The 16,367-nt window shown below is 39.0% G+C and overlaps 2 protein-coding genes across 7 annotated transcripts; one reads left to right on the forward strand and one right to left on the reverse strand.

Annotated features, from left to right (window-relative positions):
- Nucleotides 1–408: 408 nt before the first annotated feature.
- dapk2a (death-associated protein kinase 2a) lies at nt 409–11,407 on the reverse strand. 5 transcript variants are annotated; one of them, XM_079867858.1, is made up of 11 exons: nt 9,016–9,103; nt 8,796–8,922; nt 7,707–7,774; nt 6,225–6,446; nt 5,949–6,087; nt 5,648–5,777; nt 5,280–5,328; nt 5,161–5,187; nt 4,925–5,077; nt 4,769–4,814; nt 409–4,235 (listed from the first exon to the last, which is right to left on the reverse strand). In XM_079867858.1, exons 3-11 carry the CDS (start codon nt 7,766–7,768, stop codon nt 3,609–3,611), a joined length of 1,455 nt encoding a protein of 484 aa, XP_079723984.1. In that variant the 5' UTR covers nt 7,769–7,774; nt 8,796–8,922; nt 9,016–9,103; the 3' UTR covers nt 409–3,608. The 5 variants fall into 5 exon arrangements, with proteins under 5 accessions (XP_079723984.1, XP_079723982.1, XP_079723986.1 ...); XM_079867856.1 differs by lacking the exons at nt 8,796–8,922; nt 9,016–9,103 and adding an exon at nt 11,346–11,407; XM_079867860.1 differs by lacking the exons at nt 8,796–8,922; nt 9,016–9,103 and adding an exon at nt 11,346–11,407 and having other exon boundaries at nt 6,225–6,462.
- Nucleotides 2,162–15,189, forward strand: sh2d7 (SH2 domain containing 7). 2 transcript variants are annotated; one of them, XM_079867863.1, is made up of 8 exons: nt 2,162–2,457; nt 11,233–11,459; nt 11,630–11,719; nt 12,115–12,298; nt 13,446–13,637; nt 13,750–14,400; nt 14,496–14,572; nt 15,062–15,189. In XM_079867863.1, exons 1-7 carry the CDS (start codon nt 2,428–2,430, stop codon nt 14,538–14,540), a joined length of 1,419 nt encoding a protein of 472 aa, XP_079723989.1. In that variant the 5' UTR covers nt 2,162–2,427; the 3' UTR covers nt 14,541–14,572; nt 15,062–15,189. The 2 variants fall into 2 exon arrangements, with proteins under 2 accessions (XP_079723989.1, XP_079723988.1); XM_079867862.1 differs by having other exon boundaries at nt 2,300–2,457; nt 14,496–15,189.
- Nucleotides 15,190–16,367: the final 1,178 nt, after the last annotated feature.

Here is a 16,367-nt window from a genome sequence, read left to right on the forward strand (position 1 = left end):
CAATGTATCTAACATACTTTGAGTACCAACTCAAAGTGCCAACATAATGCTAAAGCTTCAATGCAACTCACCAGTAATGGACACAATGTAGCAGAGTGATCATATGGTTATGGAATAACCTCCTTTAGGGGTTAACAGCTTCTCCCAACAGTTCACTGAGAATCAACATCCCTTTCCAGTAGTTCCAATAGTGTAGTCAATTGTTTAAAAGAGTCTGCACTCTGATAGGTCGATGAGTACATGCTGGAAGGGGCATCATTCCACTAAGCATAGCAACTTATGTCATGCAGACATAACAATCAGTACTTTTTAAACACAATATAAAATAAAACACTCATTCCTCTGAAACGTTACAGTAGACGGCAATTGAAAAAAAGGAATAAAAATGGAATCTGAAACTGAGGCATATTCAATAAATTAGCAGGGTTTAATCAAATAAGCTTGTTTCACTTCCCATTTCAACCTTATTTAATCAGATCTGGTAAACAAATAACCAACGGTTAACCAATACCAATAACCAAACCACCATGTTCTGTGTAAACACAGCGTGAAAAAAATACAGCTGATCACTTATGTATATAAAGCACCATGATTTTAAATACGCCTAATACACAACATAAAATCAAAACATAAAATCACAACATCTTGCTTTATGATTTTACAACTTACAAATTAAAAAGATCAGATCTATTTTCTGTTTTTAATAGAGCAAAGAAAAAGACAAATAATTAGTTTTGTGGCACCATTTTCCCCTTGACTTAATAGCAGTAATCTTAAACTATATATCAGAATCATTATATGAATGGTGTTTCTGATCATTATATACTATTATAGCGTCTTCAGGTTGAGAGTCTCCTCAGGGTCATTAACATCTGCCTGGCATCAGCTGGAGAAGGGCATAATTACTGGCTGTACAATCTCTGTGCCACTCTTCTCATTGGCCATGAACATGATTATCAAGTCAGCGTAGGTGGAATGTAGAGGCCCCATGTCTATATCTGGTACTCGGCAGCCCCCCATAAGAGCATTCATGGACGACCTGATGGTGATGGCAACATCCGTGCCCAGGTGCTGATGGCTCCTCAGAGGGCTGGAAAAGCTCATCTCATGGGCAAGGGTGAGTTTTAAACCAGCCAAGTCCAGATCTCTGGTCCTGAAGAAGGGAAGGGTGGTTGACCAGTTACTCTTTAACCTGGGAGGGACCCAGATTCCAACGGTGACAGGAAAAACTGGTCAAGAGCCTGGGCAAGATTTTTGACAGCTCCATAAAGGACACAGCCGCATTTCAGCATACCAAGAGCGACCTGACTGCCTGGCTTACAGTGAAAGACAAATCGGGGCTTCCAGGAAGTTCAAAGCCTGTCCTGCCAAGGCTACTCTGGCTCCTGCTAGTGTACGAGGTGCCAATGACAACAGTGGAGGTTCAAGGAAAAAATATCAGTCAGTTTCTCTGGAGGTGGTTGGGGCATGGGGTATGGGCATTCCACCAAACTGCAGCTCCCCATCAGCGGCCTGGTGGAGGAGTTTAAAGTTGCTCGAGCCAGGGAGGATATGATGTACCGAGACTCCTCTGACGCTAAAGTTGCAACCGCAGGAATCTTCGTGAAGACTAGAAGGAAGTGGCAGGCCCAGGAAGCTGTCGACAGAGCGGAGGCATGACTGTGGCACAATATTTTGGTGGGCACTGTGGCGGTGGGGCAGGCAGAACTGGGTGGTTTTCCCAAACCTCGCTTTGACAAAACCCATGAAAAGGTGAAGCGTCAACTGGTACAGGATGAGATAAGAGCAGAGGTGGAGGAAAATCGCTGCACCAAGATGGTTGGTATGTACAAACAAGGAGCCTGGACCAGATGGGAGCATGCAGAATCTTGCAAGATCACCTGGTCAGAGCTCTGCTATGCATTCAATTTCACATCCAATCAGTTTATGACGTTCTCCCCAGCCCGGCCAACCTACATAGCTGGGGAATGGCAAACACTCCAGCGTGCCAACTGTGCAAGAGGAGGGGCACCTTGGAGCACATCCTCAGTTGCTATTTGAAGGCAAAGTGTGAAGGGCGATATCGCTGGCGCCATACAGTCTTTGGCGGATACAATCAACACAGCATTTCAAGATAGCAAGAATCAGCAAAATTCCCCCAAAACAGCACAACCCCTTCATCAGAGCTGGGGAGAAGGCACCTCATCGGTCTAGCTCTGCGGGAGGGTTTATAGACTGGCAGCTCCAGGTCAACCTAGGAAGGCGGCACAAGTTCCCAGAAAACATCGCTACCACTCTGCTCCGCCCAGACATGGTATTAACAACGGAGTCGACAAAGCAAATGGTCTTGCTAGAACTGACTGTCCCCTGGGAAGACTGGATTGAGGAAGCCAATGAGCAAGCGCAAGAAGGCTAAATACGCAGACCTTGTCACAAAGTACTGGAGCAATGGTTGGAGCCCGCTGTGAGCCAGTTGAGGTTATATAATTTTTTTTTAATTATTATTATTATTGGGTCAATCCATCTCAAGTGGTCCAATTGCAAATTTAGATTTTTTCAATTTTTTTATGAATGGATATTTTAAAAAAACAACTTGGTTTAACCACAGCGGCTGTCAATATTTGGGATATATGGAAGTTTAGGATCTCCAGTGCATATTTTAAAATAACAATACAAAACTGGTGACTTTGCAATACCAATACATAAGAGGTAATCACAAAAAAAATTAAGGCAAATTTAAAAAAGTCAGGCAGCCAAATTTTAATTTTTGGAGCGTTTGAGATGGAATGACCCTATTAATTTTTTTATTTTTTTTTAAAACATGAATTAATGAATACAGCGTTCCTACACATTTTCAAATAAAAAATGTCATACTTTTCCAGACTTAAATTTCCAAACCTCTCTAGATTTTTCAGACCATATTTAACATAAATTGTCCATACAGCATTATATTTGATATATAGTACAATCATCAGAAAATACTTTCTAAGGTTTTTTTCATTGGTTTTCTCAAAGTGATAGTATGAATTTACATAATGACAAGAAACCTACAACGGTTTATAAACTGCATGTATTCACCTCTGACAAATCAGTTTGATACTGTAAATGTGGTTTGATGTTGCACGATCACCAAACAGCAAAGTACAGTCTGAATGAAACATTCAGTACAGTATGAATGAAGTCATTTGTTTACACATTCGTGTGCCTTTAATTCATTCAGTCGTGCTTGACTATCACCAAACGATCACTAAACTTTAGCCATGAAATCACTCTGCTTGTATGATGAAATTATTTTTATAAATTATTCAATTTAAATTTTAGAAAACTTAAGGGAAATAGTTTGGAAATTACTCAAATCAAATTTCATACTTTTCCAATCTGCAAAGTAAACCTGTTAATATATTACTTCAGTTGAGATTATGTTAGGATGACGGTCTATATCTTTAAACTGTTAACCATAAATAACCAGAACAGACGCAATAGTTGTATATTTAAATGTCAGCTCTCTCTGACTGACCATACCTGCTTTTATTCAGATCTATATGTCCCAGCGCAGTATCTTCAGCATGTTTACCTCGCCAGTGTTTATATAACGATGTGTGATCAGTGGATGGTGGGTTATTAATATGTCATCTCTGCTGGTCCAGGTTGCTGCCGGTCAGCAGGTCTCCTCCACAGGATCTATTCAGCAACTCTTTCAGTGCTTCATTGACATCGGTATTAAACACGCTGCTAAAGCTACAGTTTGGGAAGGTGACCTGGAATGAACCCACCACTTCCTGTACCCACTGCAGCTCGGCACAGAGCTCCTTCTGCAGGGCCTCAAAACGTGTCTGCCTCTCCTTGTATCGCTCGCTCACTCGGCTAACGCTGCCATCCACGCTCCTCATGTCATCGTGAACGCTCCGTCTCTGGGCTTCGACTTTACGAAACTCATAACGAAGCTGGGACAACTCGTGTCTGATGCTTTCGCTTTCTTCTTTGTACCACATCTCTTTCTCATTGTAAATGGACACTAGTGCATCAATGTCCTCCTGCAAGGAGTCATGGGCCGACGCCAACTGGCAGAAAGTGCCCTCCATTGCTGACACGTCCTCTTCCACCTGTGCGAAGCGTTCAAAGTTGATGTAGGTGTTATTAGGAGGCATGCTGGAGTGGGACTTGATGGTGTACTCTTTAAGACGCTTCGTCTTCAGCTGCCTACGCTCTCTCTTCCTCTCTGGTGCTTTACTGCGCTCGTCCTTATGCTCATTAGACTGCCAATAGACAATGGGGTTAAGATTGAGAGAGATATTTAAAGATTAAGAGAGAGAAAGCATGAAATAGAGGGAATATCAAAATGCACGGTACTATAAAGACAAGAATGATAACTATAAAGATGACAATAATGATGACTATATTAGCAACCACACCAAAGCACAGTAATGTCTGCGACTTCAAATGCTCGAGCTCTTTAAAGCAGTATGGACTCTGGTTTGGAATGGAATCCAAACTGCTTTAAAGAGCTCAGGCGTTTAAAGTCGCAGGCGTTATTGTGCGTTGGTGTGGTTGCTTATATTGGCTGTCAATGTTTTTATGCTTCATCAGATGGAAAAAAGTTATTCCAATTATATAATTCCTCTGTGTTATTGTTATAGTTGTGGTGTGGATGGTGTGAGCTGTTATTTTACATTTAGAACAGTTTTTAAAACTAAATCTTTATGGTTATCTTTTTAGATATAGTCCTTGGTGTGACTGTGAAAGGGCCTTAAATGCCTTTCAGGTAAACAATCTCAAGCTGATAACATACCTTGATCCAAGGGTGGTTCAAGGCATCTTGAATTGTAAGTCTCTTTCTGAAATACATAATTGAGATGGTAATTAATGCCATATTACTTAAAAACAAGCACAAGCTCAAAGTTCACACTCAAATACACATGACCTCAGAAGATGTCTGCTCACTCACTTGGTGTCCTTTTCTAGCAGTTGTCGTATAAACTTCTTGGCAAGCTCACTGGTGTGGCCAAAGAATTCATCATCAAACTCATAGTTCATGGCTGAGATGTTTCCCAGGGTGTCTTGCTTCGTTTCTCCAAGGAAAGGAGACGCCCCGCTCAACCTGCATTTAGAAAGCATATTAGCAGAACATGACTAAAATCACACATTATTATATTTATAAGCTTAAAAAAATTGTGTACTTACAGAATATATGTAATAACACCAACACTCCTATAAAAGGAAAGCACTTAATTATTTGAAATAAAAAACAACATCAAATTATTGAGATATTTTATTTAATATACATAAAAAAATGATCTTACCACATATCTGCTTCCAGTCCCAGTGGTTCATAATTCACAATTTCTGGAGCTGAAAAAACGTTATGTAGTATAAAGAGGAACAAAACAATAAGAATTTAAAAAAGTGTGTTAGAGGTCGTTCACACAGAACGTGTTTTTGCATTCCACTGTGCTGCTTTTCCATTGTTTTTTCTATGTGAACATGAGCTAGACGGATGTGTTTGAATGCCGCTGCATTACACAGCGCTCTAAAAATGCAGAACTCAAGTTCGTTCCACAACCCTGCGTCTCACGTTTTTCAACGCGAAAACATTTTCTGTGTGAACGGCCCCTTAGTGTGCACGGTTAAGGCTGCAGGCTTTAGGGATTAAACAGAACACATATCATACCAACAAACTCTGGTGTTCCGAAGATGTTTTTAAATTCAACTCCTTCAGCAATCTTGTGGGCCAAGCCAAAATCAATGAGTTTGATCCGGGGAAGAGGGGCGTTCTTATCCAGAAGCATGATGTTTTCAGGCTGCGAACCGGAAAATAAATTATACACACAGGAGCACACCCACACTCATATGCACACAAAGACACACTGTTCTACTGACAGAGAATTCTTCAGTGTTCCACATCTGTCAGCGCAAATATGCTGTACCGTAATAATCTGAGCAGTGTTATTAGACCAGTGAGTGTACTGTACCTTCAAGTCAAAATGAGCAATATTCCTTGTGTGTAAATAGTGAACACCCTCAAGAATCTGTTTAATAAACTGTGTGGCTTCCTCCTCACTTAAAGACTCTTTCTGTGCCAGAAAGTCGAAAAGCTCTCCTCCAGACACCCTACAAAAATACATAATCTCTTCTCAATAAGCATAGGCAGGTGAACTAAAACTAAAATATGCACTTAAAAAATGATGCAAGCGCAAACTAATATAATAATTAAATCATGTATTAGCATTAATACAAGCTTTACTCACAGCTCCAAAATCAGCACCACATCTGTCTTGTTCTCAAACACATCATGTAGCATGACAATATTGGGATGCTGTATCTGCTGTAGGATGTTGACCTCTCGCTCGATCTCTTCTCGGAGCACACCTCGCCGGCTAGCATTACTCTGGCGTTTCTTTATGAACTTAGCTGCAAAATCCCGGCCTGAGCACTTTTCACGACACTGCTTAACAATTGCAAACTGCCCGCTGAAAGACACATGAACTGTTATAAAACACACAGACAACAATTTCATATTATAAAGCATATATAAAACATATATAAAAGGTATTTCTAGAAAAGATTTTCAGATTTGAAACTACACTGTGGAATCACAACAGTCTTAAATTGAGACTTAATACAAGCAAGGCACCATAATGCATCTTGTGAGTGTAAAAGAAACATGGGACATTAATTTAAATTTTGCTATCAAATTGATTAATTGCGATTAATCGCAACTAACATAAAAGTTTTTGTTTACATAATATATGTGTGTATATATCTATATTGTTATATTTATATGTATATTATATATACTGTATACACACAGACATATATTTATACATATACATAATAATATATATATATATATACACACACATATATATTATGTAAACAAAAACTTTTATGTTAGATGCGATTAATCGATTTGACAGCACTAATTTAAATATATTATTTATTATTAATATAATTAATATTAATAATTATTATGAATATTTTATTAAATAGTATTAACATAACCTATTGTTATATTCAGTTTATATCAGGACTCAATTACATTGTTGATGTTTTCACACTGTTATAGAGCAGTTTTAATCTCTGATTTTCACAAGCACTGTGCTGGGATGAAAGTTTTGGGGGGGGCGAATGACTCAATATGTCCCCCTATACATGGTACCTATGAATGCATCTGTGTAATGTGTATCATCACCAGTGTTGCCAGACGTATGATAATTATTGTATTTGTACGATAATTTTGACCTTGTACGATCAATAATGAAAAAAAAAAAAAAAACGATAATAATATGTACGATCATTTCAGAATTGTGTGACACTTCAAATGATGGTCGTTGTAATCATAGGGCTTCTATACTCATTGATCTAGCTGTGGATTCTACGTCTAGCGTGAGAAGAACGTGAACGTGGTGTTACGCAATACGCATGTCCTCCATCTCATCTCACGTTATGTCTTCTCTGCCAATCATCGTGGAGAATGACACTTTCATGAGCACAAGCTAATGTACTTTTTGTATATTGTATACAAAGTTGTATATCATTAAAATGTCATCTGTATGTTTACAATAAATAGCTATATTCTGTACGTTTGACTCGTGTACGATCATTTTCTTTCAAATACTATAATTTTGAGCTTCTGGTATGATACTTTGACATTTCCAACACTGATCATCACATTTGCAGCAATCAGCAAGTATATCAATAAATCACTATGTAAACAGCAAAATTCTTACCTTCCAAGTTCCTCTCCAATCTCATAGAAATTCTCAACCTGCTGCTGCTTGAACACAGCCATTGTGATCTTATTTAAAACAAAACAAAATCTCTTCTTAGATTTACTGGACTCATAACAAATAGTATACACAAAGACTTACAATTGTTTAAAGAACAATATAGCCTAAATAATCTGTGCATGTCAGTCAAAATGGCCCTTTATTGCATAGCCTATAGGCTACAATAAAGCTGACCATACAGAATTATATAGTTTGTTGTGACCTAAATATTTCATTCATGATGGAGGGACAAATTTAGATCTTACTCAAGTGTGCAAGATAACGACGAGGCCTCAACTATATTTAGCCTAAATTTATCCAAGGAAAACGGGTGTCTAAAATGGAACATGAAAAAACAAACTCACAAAATGCAAATTGGAAAAATTCACATTCTTTTTGTGACAAGAAAACGTCCCCACAACTTCTGAAAGTGAACAGCATGTTTTACTGTAGCATAAGAAGTGTTATTTTAACATCACCATGGGGTTCAGGTTATCCTACATTAGGTTTATTTAAAAACAGAAATTGAATAATCAAATGTAAAAATAAAACACTGCTTCGTTTTTTACTGTATGAATTAATATATATATATACTGATTCTCATTAAAGCTACAAAAGTTATTCAGCCAAGAGCAGTGAGTGATTTTCTCTTTGTCTTTTGTTCATGACCCCAGTTATTGCAAGTCGTTGCGATATGCATAAGCTATTGCGATACATTTGCGATATTTCGAAATTCGATATAGTGCAGCCCTAGAAAGAAGCATTTTTACCTGACAAACATAGCAGCTTTATCTAGCCTAGGCTACTAGCAGTCACCCTAAATAGGTCTGATCGTCACAACACCGGATTACCATATGATCTCAAAAAGACGGTGTAGGCTTACTGCACTTCTTTAGGCATTCGAAAAAATATTTAGAAATATTCTAGTTACACAAGCACGAGCAGACGTTCTGTAATAAAAAAAGTAACATTTAAGGGCTTAACCAAAGAGTTTGTGTGGAAAAAAATGCATATGTTTAAGATCATTAGTACAAGCACAAGATAGCCTACCTGTCATCACCAACAAATATGTTACGTTCTGAATCCTTTCATGCGTTTTTCATAGAGGACAGTGCACTCGTCGTGAGTCCCAGCAGCTTGTTTCTAAAAGTGGACACGCCACCTGTTGAACTCATGCCTGAGCGTAAAAACGACAACACACTGACAGGCTTGTCCCATGACTTAAAAAAAAACCCATAAAGTAGGCTATTCTTCTGAATAATGTTGTCACCTGCCCGTTTAGTCGCTATGTCGCTCACTGCAGTCAGTTTCAGTCAGATTAATCAATGTTGTTCGTTGTCTCACTCCTCTCTTCTCTTGCTGACGTGCTAAAAAATTATCACTTTTAACAAGTGGAAAATAGTTGATTTAGTTTTTGCTGAAGTAATGAAACACTTGCAAATAGGCTAGTTACTTTTAAGTAAATATAATAATAAAGATCATGTCATACTTTTAACCCAGATTTATTTTAATAAGACTTATAGTTGTACAGTAAAAGCTATCAAAAATATTAAATTAATTCAATAATTTAAATCTTCATCATAGAAGAGGTTTATTCAAGTCCTTGTTTGTATAATTGCTATAAATTCAAGACTAGTTCCTGTCCTGGCCATAAAGTAGTTTTATGATCTCCTCCGTGTGGATTTTGATTTGTTAATAAAGACTGTTTGATTTGGATACTCCTTTGTTTCGTCATGCAATTTACACAACCACCGTTACAGAAGAACGAACCTAGATTGGATTCATTTCTTTTTTCCCTCTTCCCCCTCACAATGGACCTACTCGCTATCCAACTGCTATGCCTGGAGTAGAAAGACCGTTCAGTGGATGACCACACAAGGGACTCTTTAGAACTGGTGTGCCTAACTTACTATCTGAACCGTTCGCTCTGCATTTTTTACCCCAACAGTCCAAGGCACACCTGCCAGTGAACGGTCCTCTGGGATATTTCGCCGCATATGTGGAGTGGGTGCTGGTGAATAAAGGATCAGCATTCACCATCTGCCCCACTGTGGATGACATCACCAGCCCCACTTCAGCCCCAAAGCCCAGCCACCCTCCGCCTCCACCTTGGCTCCTCCCTCCCTCGGCTCCTGCATGACTATCACCCTTACGGCTCTAGCGGGCTCCCTCGTCCCTCCGGCTCCGTCTTGGTCAGACGTCACTCTGCCTACACTATACGGACTTCCGGGTCTCCGGCTGCACCCTCCGGCTCCGTCGGGCTCCACCTTCCCTCTGGCTCTGCTTTGGTCTTCAGTCCCACTGGCTCCGCTCAGTCCTCTGGCACCCTGGCTCCCCCTCAGACACTCGTCGCTGCAGCGGCGCCTCGGTCGCCTGAACCTTCAGTGTTGACCTATCAGCTCTCCATCTCCGCCTGTGTCTTCACCTCCATCGGCTCTGTCTCCGTCTGATGTCCAACTGGTTAAACTGGCTCCTTCCTCTGTCGACTCCGCTGTGGGCCTTCATCCTGGCTGTTGTCTGGGTCCCCACCTGGCTTCCCCTGCTCCTGGCTCCTCCCTCTGTCATCTCCTCTCATCTCGTGTCCTACCCTTCGCCTGCTACACGTCGTCCTCCAGAGCTCCCTCCTCGATTGGACTTTTTATTGCATGGGGACGTGCCTTCCGGGAGGGGGGACTAATGTAACATGTAGTTCTATGTCTGTTTAGTGTCATTGTGTTTTGGTTCGGTTTTCCCTATTCTGGGATTCCCGAGTTCCCTGTGCTTATTAGTTTCTATAGTTCCTAATTTACGCACCTGTTCTGTTTTCCGTTGAATACTCGTCTGTGTATGTAAGCCTTCAGTTCATTCAGTTTTTTCTTCAGTCTTATTTACGCTTATGTGTTTTCTCTATGTGATAGTTTTTCTCCTGTGATCTCTTGCATGTGGATTTTGATTTGTTAATAAAGACTGTTTAAATTGGACACTCCTTTGTTTCGTCGTGTTATTTATATAGCCAACACTATCATATTAGTTTTCAAATTTAATCTAAAACACTTAATAAAAATGAAATGCAAATATAGAGTCAATAAATATTTGGTTGACATGTCTTTATGCTTTTAGGTCAATAATCAATATCATTGAAATGACTTCTATTAATTATAAGACTCTGAAACTTTTCTTTTCCCAGCTGAGTATATTCACTTATGTATTAATACTGTATAGTCTATGAAATTGTGCAGTGGTTGGCCTAGTTCCTGATCCAATCTATATTTTTAATCTTTAATATTTATAAGGATGGCAACTCTGGCGGAAGAACCATCCAAAGATAATGCAATGAAATCACATTACCTGTAAGTTGTTATTGACTACGCAAATAAACTCAAACAATAGAACCTTTTATAGTCGCAAGATTTACGTATGAGGAAACTAGGCAAATGAAGTGTGCCATTCTTCCTGTCGCAGTGAATGAGTGATGAATTTTTGAAGATGGTTTATTGGATGTGTGCAGTGCACTTGTGAGAAGCTCACAATGGAGCAGATAGAGGCAGCTATGTACCAGAAGATGAAGATATCTGAGAGATTAAATGAAAAGCAGATGGAAAGAATGGAGGGAGATCTCACCACGGACAGAGGACAGAGGGAGCCCATCATAAAGTGGTTTGTGGAGACTCAGGCTGTGCTCATCCTGTGTGACGGAAGTTTTCCACCCTGGTTCCAGGGCTTCATCTCCAGGCAGTAAGAACTAATGAGAAATGAGAAGTTTGGTAACAGTAACTGTTTCACCATGATCTGTAAAACCATCTGAACGTATACTGTTCGGGTGCAGGCAAATGAGATCCAAATGTTTATGATTGTGTATTGAGGCAGTTGCACTGGTACACTGTGGTAACTGTTGCTGTTTGTAGTGAAGCAGAAGATCAGCTCCGAGACAAGAATGTTGGTTGCTTCCTTATCAGACTCAGTGAAAAAGCCAGTGGATATATTCTTTCATACAAGTAAGAATAAAGATTTCTCTGTAACACTTTACCATAAGATCTAATTTGTTTACATTATTTATGCATTAGCTAACATGAACTGCAGAATAAACAATATCATTTTACAGCATTTATTAATCTTCTTTAATGTTAGTTCACAGCGCAATAACAAATGTTAGCAGATACAACTTTTGGTTTTAAAAATGTAAATGTCAAAATTAACAGTAGCTAAGTTATGTAAATTATGTAGAAGCGTTGTTCTTTCTTAGTTAATGTGAACTAATGTAGTTTACAAACAAGATTTTGTCATTTTTAGTAAATCCTAAGTATATTATGGCAAAAAAAAAACCACAATGTACAGTTTGAAGCTGCTGTGTTTCGAGTTGTTTCATTTCTCTAATGCTTTATGTTCACAGAGGACAGGATCGTTGTCGCCATTTTGTCATAAATCAAACCAAGACTGGCATGTTCATCATTTCTGGTGATTCCACCACTCACAACAGTCTCACAGAGCTGATTGATCACTTTAAAACCACACCAATCCAGCCTTTTGGAGAGTACCTGACTTCATACAACACAGAGATGGATTCTGTAGGAGAGGTAAAGTCAACCATTTTTGCATTCTTTGTAAAAGTGCACTCAGTAATTATTCCTTATTAAAAAAAAATGTTACCCATAAAGAAATTGATACTTTTAAAAACTGTTTAAAGTCAAGTTGATGCATATTAGATGAAAAATACATTTAATCATAGCCTTTTATAAGCCGTTTTATTTGACATGCTCCATATTAAAGGAACACAGCGAATTTTTGGGACTTTAGCTTATTCACCGTATCCCCCAGAGTTAGATAAGTCCATACCGTTCTCATCTCTGTGCGTGCCATAACCCTGTCTGACGCACCCACCGCTAGCCTAGCTTAGCACAAAGACTGGAGGCAAACGGCTCCAGCTAGTCTACTGCTCCCAATAAGTGACAAAATAATGCTAACATTTTCCTATTTATATGTAGTGCTTTGTATAGTCACAGCGTGTGACAGGCGAAGCACTGCTACTTGGGTGGAGTGATTTGTTCGCAGCACCTGAGAAGCCCCGTGGTGAGGAGCAGAGAGTTCGTTCAGAGTTGGAGTAAATCACTCCGCCCAAGTAGCAGTGCTTCGCCTTCTGAGAATATAGTTCCCAGTATGTATACAGTTAGAAGATGGCTGTGTCTCATGTGACCTTGTTATTTGTACACGCTGTGACTATACAAATCACTACATGTAAATAGGAAAATGTTGGCGTTATTTTGTCACTTATTGGGAGCAGTATGCTAGCCGGAGCCATTTACCTCCAGTCTTTGTGCTAAGCTAGGCTAGCGGTGGGTGCGTCAGACAGGGTTACGGCACGCACGGAGATGAGAAGGGTATGTATGGACTTATCGAACTCTGGGGGATACGGTGAATAAGCTAAAGTCCCAAAAAGTCGGCGTGTTCCTTTAAGATCACTAGCCAAATACAATCTTGGTAATCTTCTGTTATTGGACAGTTTTGCTTGTGGAAAAACTAAATCATTGCTTACTGTGAATAAAGCACTTCTATAAAGGCATCAGAAAGGAAATTGTTTGCTTTAACGTCTAGGTGTTGGGCATATTGGCCAGCACAATATAAAGAAAGAATTACTAAGTGCACCTTTAAATACATAACAAATAGAATACTAGCATGTTAAGAATTGTTTTAAAATGTCTGTACTTTTGTGTTTCTTTCTTTTAGGATGCTACAAATGAGCTTTATGATGTGGTTAAAAATAAGCCCTGGGTTAATTCAGGAGTGAGCGTTAAGGCTCTAAGAAGTTTATGGGAACAAACTAACAATGTCCCGCTTAGCACGCCTCCTGTTCTGTCTTCTAAAAGTGGCCGGAAACTCACAACCTCCACCTCTATTGACAGGAACAGCCTGTCACAGGTAACCATATCAGCTGCTTCCTTGGTTACTATCTCTCTGGTAAATACGGCTAATTCTGTGGCATACTTTTTTTTTAAAATTCATGTATGTACTGTATGGCTTCAATCATTAGGGTATGAAAATTCCACCAGTGCCAAAGAAAAGTGCACCACTTCGGAATGCCTTAAGCGCTGGTTTTCCAGGTAAAAATCCTTCACATGAACAACCCAGCTTTTCAGAATCAAGGACACCTGGAAGGTCAGTTGGAGACGAAAGAGTAAACGGCAGAAGTGATATCATATACACTGAGGGCTACAACCCTCAGTTAAAGTGGCCTCTCCACCATGAAAACGATCAGTCTCTAACCTCTAACTCTTGTAATCTTATGCCCTCCACCCGAAAACAACATCCCTTACTTCCACCCAAAACAGCCTCCTGCTCTTACGCTGTCCTCGAACTTAAAAAACACCATACTGGAGCTGGCCGAGTGCCACAAACTGACAAAGTTGCCCTACAGCCTAATCCACTCTACCAGGCCTCGTCCGTGGTTAACTCGGGGCAGAAGGACCAGCCAGGGCTAGTGTATGACAACCGTGCAAAGCCCATCGACAACATCCTTTTAGCAGAAAACCACTATCAAGACATACTTGAACAACGTGACAATGACACCTATCAACACATGCCTGAGAGCAACACCTATGAGGACATTCGAGTGACAGACAGCAATACATATGCAAGTTTGGATGAGATGCAGCCACACACACAAAACATCCTGGGGAAGAAGGTGAGATGAGACCTGACATAATTACAAACAAATATACATCATTTTTGCATTAATTTATGTTGTGAAAAAAATGCTGAAACTGTTGTTTTTAACAGAATCATAAGTGGTGGAAACTTCGTCTGGAGAACAAGAAGTCATAGTCATATTATTTGAAGAAACACCACAGTTATAGGTGAATGCAAAAGCTACACATTTAAGTTTAGAATTATAAAGTTATAATTTTCATGTTAGTGTGTGCAGTATATGCGTAACTTCAGTACAGTATGGCTTCCACAGTTACAAAATGCTAAACATTGTTAATGCAAATACAATGGTACAGAGATATTATTATGATACAACATATTTGGAAAATGTATTTGAATACCTGCTCTGATTATATATATAGTTTTTGTTGCACTCCTGCTGTTTTCTGTTTTCCCAGGACTTTATCTTTCAGTGGTAGATTATGTGAGCACAGCCTGTCACATTTACCTAGAGTTTCTGTAAACCCAATCCAGGAACTCCACACTGTTTGTATGATACAATAGTCTTTATCTACACATTAGAACCCATAACACCACACAGCATAACTCAATAAAGCATTGAGATAATATTACAGTAAGTGCTCTGTATGAGGTTAGTATTGAGTAGATTGATTGCATGGTTCTTGTCTCCTTTAAAGTGATGTGTTCTTTGAGCCACTCAGCCATTTCCACTGGGTTTGGACTCTAAATACTGATACAACCTCATGATGGATTGGTGAGCTGCAGAACAGCCTATTATGCTATTTAATAAACTATGCTTGCATTGTTTTAGCCATCAAAATGACCTGCCCTGGGCTTAATTGGCTGTAATAGATTCATGTTTAATGCTTAATGTTTAAAGAGAGTTGATGATTAATTTCATGATAATTATATGCTTATATTTTAAATTGTACAGTTACTTACGTGACGAAACAATTTTACTTGAAGATCATGTTTTCAAAGTCAAGAAGTGATAGCTTCTCATCTCTCTATCCAAGCCTGCCTCCTTTATTACCCACTGGGCAACCAGTCTCCTCTTCATTTGACTGAGAATGGAGAACATGTACACAGATCATTCAAGACAGAATCAAAACAATCACCCCTTTAGAAAGTGATTAAGACAGTTAAAAGCAAATTTATACCTTTAGCTCTGACATGATGGCAATGCGACATGACAGGTTTATGTGTTGTGTAGAGGTACAAAATTGGCCATAAAATGACCTTTACTTCAAGATTTGAACTATACAGAGATTGAGAAATGGTGATGTGTACAAATTCATTATCTCAGCCTAAAACAGGACTTTGAGAATAGTAACAAGCATTTGTTGAATAAAATATTATGTTCACAATATAAAATCCTGCTAGTAAAAAAGTACTAACCAGTAAAAAGATAATCATTACAGAAATGATCAAGTGATTTCATGTCAATTATCTGGTTACACACACCAAACTCACTTTCTGAACCAGTGAAACAAACTATAAGTAGCCTAGGCTATGCTGTATTTTAAAAATCACTATAGGCTAATCTGGTATTCTTACACTATAGGCTATCTGGTTCATCTTTAAAAGTTAATTGCTGTCGCCAGACAGGCCCATACCAGATTTTCTGCTGCTACCACTTTTTTACATTTCAGGGTAGATTAAATGCAAACACGTCCAAAAGGCAAACACGTCCATAACACTGACGCAATTCGAGATTGTTTACTTATCATCCCGTTGTTGCTCCAGAGAAGCGGACTATCTCGGGGACTCTACGGCGGTGAAGTACCGGCCTCCTCCAGCAGACGGTGACACAACCACAATTCACACTTTATTGTTTACACCTTTCAGATTTTTTTTTCAGTATTCTAGTTTATCTGTTATAATAAACTTGGTAGCCCTCATTGTCATTAAAACGTTTTTAAATAAAATTACAAATATATATAAAATGTGATTCCATAATAATTTATTAATGTTTTTACAATA

Source organism: Squalius cephalus, assembly GCF_949319135.1.
Source record: "Squalius cephalus genome assembly, chromosome: 3".
In the NCBI taxonomy this organism is placed as follows: domain Eukaryota; kingdom Metazoa; phylum Chordata; class Actinopteri; order Cypriniformes; family Leuciscidae; genus Squalius; species Squalius cephalus.